This window comes from Trichechus manatus, unplaced genomic scaffold, assembly GCF_000243295.1.
Source record: "Trichechus manatus latirostris isolate Lorelei unplaced genomic scaffold, TriManLat1.0 scaffold00004, whole genome shotgun sequence".
Classification (NCBI taxonomy): Eukaryota; Metazoa; Chordata; class Mammalia; order Sirenia; family Trichechidae; genus Trichechus; species Trichechus manatus.
This window is the reverse complement of record NW_004443940.1, coordinates 14,305,023-14,311,941: the sequence shown is the minus strand read 5'-3', so window position 1 is coordinate 14,311,941 and position 6,919 is coordinate 14,305,023. Positions and strand designations below refer to the sequence as shown.

The 6,919-nt window shown below is 36.9% G+C and overlaps 1 protein-coding gene across 3 annotated transcripts in view; it reads left to right on the top strand.

The window, feature by feature from the left end:
- The window catches only part of APLF (aprataxin and PNKP like factor), a 113,253-nt gene extending 106,831 nt beyond the window's left edge, over window positions 1-6,422 (top strand). The window contains exon 10 of one of the 3 annotated variants that reach the window (XM_012556342.2): window positions 5,445-6,422. In XM_012556342.2, the coding sequence (XP_012411796.1) occupies window positions 5,445-5,650 (206 nt within the window). In that variant the 3' untranslated portion in view covers window positions 5,651-6,422. The remainder of the gene's footprint in view (window positions 1-5,444) is intronic. The other 2 variants (XM_023733112.1, XM_023733110.1) reach the window with 2 other exon arrangements.
- Window positions 6,423-6,919: the final 497 nt, after the last annotated feature.

Here is a 6,919-nt window from a genome sequence, read left to right as displayed (position 1 = left end):
GTGGTCCGTTAGTCCTTTGGACTAATCTTTCCCTTGTATCTTGTTTTCTTCATTCTCCCTTGCTCCCGAAGGGGTGAGACCAGTGGAGTATCTTAGATGGCTGCTCACATCCATATACTCTTTATTATTTTAAAATACCATTATACTGTTTAATTTTAAAGCCATTGACTTTAAAAACCACAGAAAATAAAACTATAGAAGGTCACTGTTGTTACTGACTTTAAAATATTAAACACCTACTGCTGCATCTACTGTTGTTATGTTTTTGGCTTCAGTGAGCTTTTCAGCAACCATGGCATCCTCTGTGCAAAACTAGAGTCATGACTTGGGATGTTGTGAGCATCCTTGTGACAGAGTTGCCTGGTTCTCTAACCAAGAAGCCTCCTTGTATGAGAAACTTTCTTTGAAATTTTCTTACAGCAAACAGTGCTATAGCAAGGTATTTGTGCACTTCACTAGTTTCATCACTTTAAATCCAGATATCCAGATACTGTGGCAAATGCTTCAGCTTGCCTGGTTAGAGACCACATGCATTTGTCTTGTTTTTCTGCTTTCTGTGTTCTCTGTATCCTTTTTGCTTTTTTATGGAAAAGATAGACATGTTATACCTAGGTTAGGTGCTAACCATGTTTATTTCAGAGGTAAGGAGCCCTGATTCCTGAGATTGGTCCTGTGAGTCAGGAAATCATGTAATAACTCAGATCAGCAAGCCCACTGATTCAGAGCATATTCCAAGTAAGCAAAGTTTCATTATCTCCATGGCCTTGTTACACAGAAAGGCAAACACTGACATTTCTCCCAAAATGCCTTCAGATTCTACTAGCAATAATAATAACCATAAAGTAAACTTCCCTCTAGATGGCTTTTGCCGTGTGTAATTTTTAAAGTCATTAAATGAACTTACTATAAGAGGGTCCATTAGTTAATTGGTTCCGCAGAGATAATCAAGTTAGCGTTTAAAGCCCTGTTAAGAAGCATCTCTATGGCACCACTAACAAAGGACATAGAGCTGGACTCTAGAGCTGACTTTGCCCTTATCTTATGCTATGACTGACTCTTCAGGTCCTTTCACTTAAAGCACAAAGTAACTGTTCTTGTAAAATAAAGTGAATGAAATTTGACCACTAGCTCCACTGAGTTCTGTTATAGATGGTTTTATAGATTCCAGACTTCTTATTAAAAGACATATACTCAAATGTGAGTGATAATTTGGCAGATATAAACAACTTTGTGAGGAAACAGATGGGATTCTTCTGATAAATATGGCCTTACTGCCTCAACAGATGAGCCTGCTCAGTAAGTTGCTAAATATTTTCAGGGTTCAATGAGGCTTAAACCTCCTCAATTAGCAGGATTTAAATAAAATTCTTTTATGTAATTTATTATATTGACAGACAGGCTAGTGATCAAAAGCATGGGTTATAATAAGAAAAGTTTCTGTAAAGCTAAAGCTGTTCAGCAGTTGATTTGCAGATGGTTCATTTGTTCATCCATTCATATATTCAACAAGTATATAAAGTACCTTCTACATGTTGTAGGAGCTGAGGATACAATAGAGACAAAGCCTTGCTCTCGTAGAATTTTACCAAGGTGGACAGTTCATATGTAGACAATTATATGATGTCAGTTGATGATAACTGCTAAGAAGAAAATTAAAGTGGTATGAGAGGATAGAGTAGCAAGGGTGTCTGTATGGGGTGGGGGGAAGGTGCCATGTCAGATAGGATGATAAAAGAAGGATTCTCCGATCATTTGACATTCGAGCAGAGGTCTGAAGGAGGGAGCAGGTCGGGTCATTATCTGGGAGAAGAGTTGTTAGGCAATGGGAATAGTGAGTTCAAAGACCCTGGAGAAGATCATGTTTAGACTGTTTAAGAAGCAGCAAAGAGAGGGTAGAATTGAAACAAAGAGAGTAAGCAGAGAATGGCAGGAGATAAGATCAGAAACGCTAGCAGTGGTCCAGGTGTGTAGAGTCTTGTAGGCCAAGACCTACAGGTAACGACTACAGATTTTATTCAAAGTCAAACAGAATGCTATTGGAAGGTTTTGGGCAGAGAAGTCACATCTGACTGATGTTGTAAAATAAGTCCAGTTTCTTTATGGAGAATAGACTAGGATGGAAGCAGGGAAACTAGTTAGGAGGACATTGCAATAGTCCAGGTAGATGGTGATGGTATGATAACCAGGGTGTTGGAGTAGATATGGTGAGAAGTGGTGGGTATATTTTGAAAATAGACCAATAGGATTGGTTGGCATATTGGATATTGGATTTGCAATCATGGAATGGGGGTGGCAAGGATTCAAGGATGACTTCATGTTTTCTTGCCAGAACAATTGGAAGATTAGAAGGTTGGAGAAGTCATATACTAAAGACTGATAAGGGGATGGCCAGATTGGGGTGAAGTGACTCAGTAGTTTAGTTCGAGAAATGTCAAGTTTCCAAGTGGAGATAATACATAGGATGTCAAATAAATGAGTCTGGAATTCAAGGTGAGGGGTCAGGGCTTAAGATATAAATTTGGGAATCTAGGATATAGGAGGGGATGGAATAGGGAGGAGCTCCCATCCTGAAATTTGGGGCATTCCAAAATTGAGAAAGTGGGAAGATGAGGAAGATCCAGCAAAGGAGACTGAGAAGGAGCAGCCAGTAAGCTGGAGGAGAACCTGAAGTTGTTTCAGCTTTACATTGACTTTTCTTGTAAATCTACTGTCTTAGTTATCCAGGGCTGCTATAACAGAAATACCACAAGTGGATGGCTTCAACAAAGAGAAGTTTATTCTCTCACAGTCTAGAAGGCTAGAAGTCCAAATTCAGGGGGGCAGCTCTGGGGGAAGGCTTTCTCTGTCTGTCGGCTGCGGAAAGATCCTTGTCATCAATCTTCCCCTGGTCTAGGAGCTTCTCCATGCAGGAATTCCAGGTCCAAGGGACTCGCTCTGCTGCCAGTGCTGCTTTCTTGGTGGTATGAGGTCCTCATGTCTGCTCACTTCTGTCTTTATAGCTCAAAAAAGATTGCCTTAAGACACAACCTAATCTTGTAGGTTGAGTCTCATCAACATAACTGCCTCTAATCCTGCCTCATTAACATAGAGGTAGGATTTACAACACATGGGAAAATCACATCAGATGACAAAATGGTGGACAATCACACAATACTGGGGAATCATGGCCTAGTCAAGTTGACACACATTTTGGGGGGATGCAATTCAATCCATAACATCTACTAAGATAATTTTTGAGTCTGAAAGGAAATTGTTTTTTGAGATATCATTAGTTCTGTATATGAAGTATTTCCAAGAGAAAAAATGGGTAAGAAAAGAGATATTGATGTTCTTTCCTCCTCATCCCCTTCTCCAACTGCAAACTGCCCTCCAAATGTTTTTTAAATACATTCTGTCATAAAAACAATATGGAGAGTTGAGATTGTTAGACATAAAACATACCCTTAAGATACAGGAGATAAAGATATGTATACAAATAAATATAATGCAAGATTTCTCTTAGGAACTGGTACGCTTCCAACTTTATGCTAATGAGAATTGTGTTTAAGTTTTGTCTCTCATTTTAATCAAGAAACTCAGGGAGAAAATTTATGCTTAATTTATATTATGTTAAAAATTGAAGTTGATATATTTATATTGTGCTTTTTCATGTCCTTAGTTTCTACTTTTATTTGTATTTTACTGTTACCTCATTATTATTCTAAGCTATCTCAAATTCTCTGTGAATTTAAGAAAAATATAATATTAAGAAAAATATGAATATATTGAGCTATCAGAGTTCAGAGAACAGATAAATTACTTTCTTTGTCATCATTCTCATTTTGTTTCCATCAAATTCCTTGTCTGTTATGGATTGAGTTGTGTCCCCCCAAAATGTGTGTCAACTTGGCTAAGCCCTGATTCCCAGTATTATATGGTTGTCCACCATTTTATGATCTGATGTGATTATCCTATGTGTTATAAATCCTAACCTTTGTGATGTTAATGAGGCAGGATTGGAGGTAGTAATGTTAATGAGGCAGGACTCAGTCTGCAGGATTAGGTTGTATCTTGAGTCAGTCTCTTTTGAGATATAAAAGAGAGAAACGAGCAGAGAGGAGAGGGATCTCATTACTACCAAGCAAGAAGAGTCAGGAGCAGAGCTCATCCTTTGGACTCAGGGTCCCTGTGCTGAGTAGCTCCTAGACCAAGGGAAGATTGATAACAAGAACCTTCCCCTAGAGCCAACAAAAGAGAGAAAGCCTTCCCCTGGAGCTGGAACCATGAATTCAGACTTCCAGCTTCCTAGACTATGAGAGAATAAATTTCTGTTTGTTAAAGCCGTCTACTTGAGGTATTTCTGTTATAGCAGCACTAGATAAGTAAGACATTTAAGTCATATCTATATATTGCATGAGGACATTTTAGGAAGAAGTTAACCAAAGCATATACAAAAGCATCACAGGGATTGTGCTCAGCCATTCAGAATATTTTCAGACAGAATCTTCCTAGTGTTTTCTTAAATGTTTCACATCTTCTAGAGTCTCTCACTGCCTTATTTTAAACCAGTTCTGTTGGTTACTTGTGGAAGGAAAATAAAACAGAGTGGGATGAGGAAAAAAATAAATTTAGAGGCAGGAGATTCTACTATTATAATATGATTTACAAATCTATAAATTGTAGTGGCTGTTGCCATAGGAATCCTACTTTTATTGAATCATAAATTGTGAGAATGTCTTAGACCTAAAAAACTAAACTTTCCAAAGTACTTAAAACTCATATTTTTTCACTTGATCTGTTGACGAACCCTGTTGTGTCAGTCAGATTTTGCTAGGTTTGCTGTATAACAAACAGTCCCAAAATTTCAGTGCCTGACAACAACAAAGCTTTATTTCTCCTTCACGTTACAGCTGCAATTGACTGTGATTCTCTGTGGTTCTGCCCCATGTGTGTTTTTCTAGAATCCATGCAGAAGGATCAGACCCTATCTGGGACATTTGTGTTCTTGTGGAAGAGGGAAAATGGCAATGGCAGAAGCACAGAAAGTCTCTTAAAGCTTTGCTTGGGAGTGACACACACTACTTCTACTCACATTTCTTTTGCCAAGTCTGATGTCAGTGGGGGTGGGGAAATACAATCATATCACAGGGACGGGCAGAAAATAACTGGGACAATACAATCTACCACACTGGGAGGTAGGATAGCCTGAATATGGATTATAACATCGGTAAGGAACCATTATTATGAATCTCATGGGCCATTTTATTCTCAGGAGCAACATGATAGAAAAAGTTAGAAAAATAACAAATGGTAATTTTAGTTCCAGTTCTAGAAATTTCTAGTGGTTAGCTATGCATTAAGTCAAATTGAGTCCTCTCGATGCAGAAAGACATTTTACAGTTAGACGCCTCTCATCCCAGGTTGAGTGGCAATTGATGTATTGTATACCAATCTTCTGTTTTCAGTGAGAAGCAATTTAGATGAGGATGATGATGATGTTGGTCAACCCAATGAGTACGACCTGAATGACAGCTTTATAGATGATGAAGAAGAAGAATATCAGCCAACAGATGAAGATTCTGACTGGGAGCCAGGAAAGGAAGACCAAGAGAAGGAAGATGTTGAAGAGCTTTTGAAAGAAGCAAAAAAGTTTATGAAAAGAAAAAAGTAACTCTTTTTCTGGAATAATTATGGCAGCACATTTACTTTGTCTTTCTGGAAAAAAAAAAATCTATGGACTAAGGAGGCACTTAAAAAATAATTGTTTTCCTCCTTTTAATAGTTATGACTTTTGCTATTGACTCTTTGTAGATGAAACATTGAAATATCAGTGTAGTGTATAGAATTTAGTGTAGTGTATAGAATTTAGTGCAGTGGATAGAATTTATTTGTTGCCTTACTTTTTCTATCCTAATTAAAGTATTTGGAAATAGGAAGTAGACCATGAAGTTAAAGAGTAATAACTGATATTTTTCATGTACTTTGTGTGTTAGTAATAAAAAGTAAAAGCTGTAGGTTTGCACAAACTTTTGGTTTTTTCCTATTTTCAAATCTCTCTTTATAGAACACTATGTAAATATAACCAGGCAAATTACATCATGGATGGGAAAGCTTGCCTCTTTCAACGCTATTTAAGTAGTTCTTCAAGCAGAAGCAGGCTTTAAAAAAAGATGGCCATCATAGAAGGGCTTTAATGTTTTTAGTACCCTAGATGTGAGCTTGTGACTTCATTTGCTTTTATTCTTTGAGCCTTAGGGAAATTAGTACCAAATGTATATTGAAAACAGGTTCAACTAGGCTATGGAGGAGAGATGTTCACCATGCAGAGAAAGTTACTTTGTTTCCCACACCTACTGTAATTTACTGTATGTCTGAGTTTAAAAGTAGAAAGGCTCAAAGAACTGGAACGGTTTTTTTTTTTTTCAAAAAAAAAAAAAAAAAAACTCACCTCATTTTAATTCTCAATGTGCTATCTGTTCATTAAGAACACAAAAATAGTTTTTAACCAGAATTTTTCAAATGACATTAGTTCTTTTGTCCTCAGGTGAAAAGTACCAAGTTGTCTGCCAGTGTTCAGGATCCTGGTCTCTTATATCAAGAAGAAACCACTTGTCTAGTTCCGTGAAATGATTATGCTTCTGTATCTCTGTTCTTCAACTACTTTAGGCCCTTGAATGCTCTTCATTTTAGATGACTTAGAATCTTTGAAATGTAGTTTAGAAATTTTAGTAACAGTTGTTTATATGTACATAGAGCAGGAGGTATCTTACTGAAAGCATACATCATCAAACCAATAAACACAAATATTTCTACTCTAAGGAAACCTAAAAACTATATCTTGAAAGAGAAAAATACGTTTATAGTATTGTTTTCTTGTGTTTTTAAATATATTTTAAAGTAATTTCATAATATTAAAGTTCACTTAAACTGAGGTAAGGAT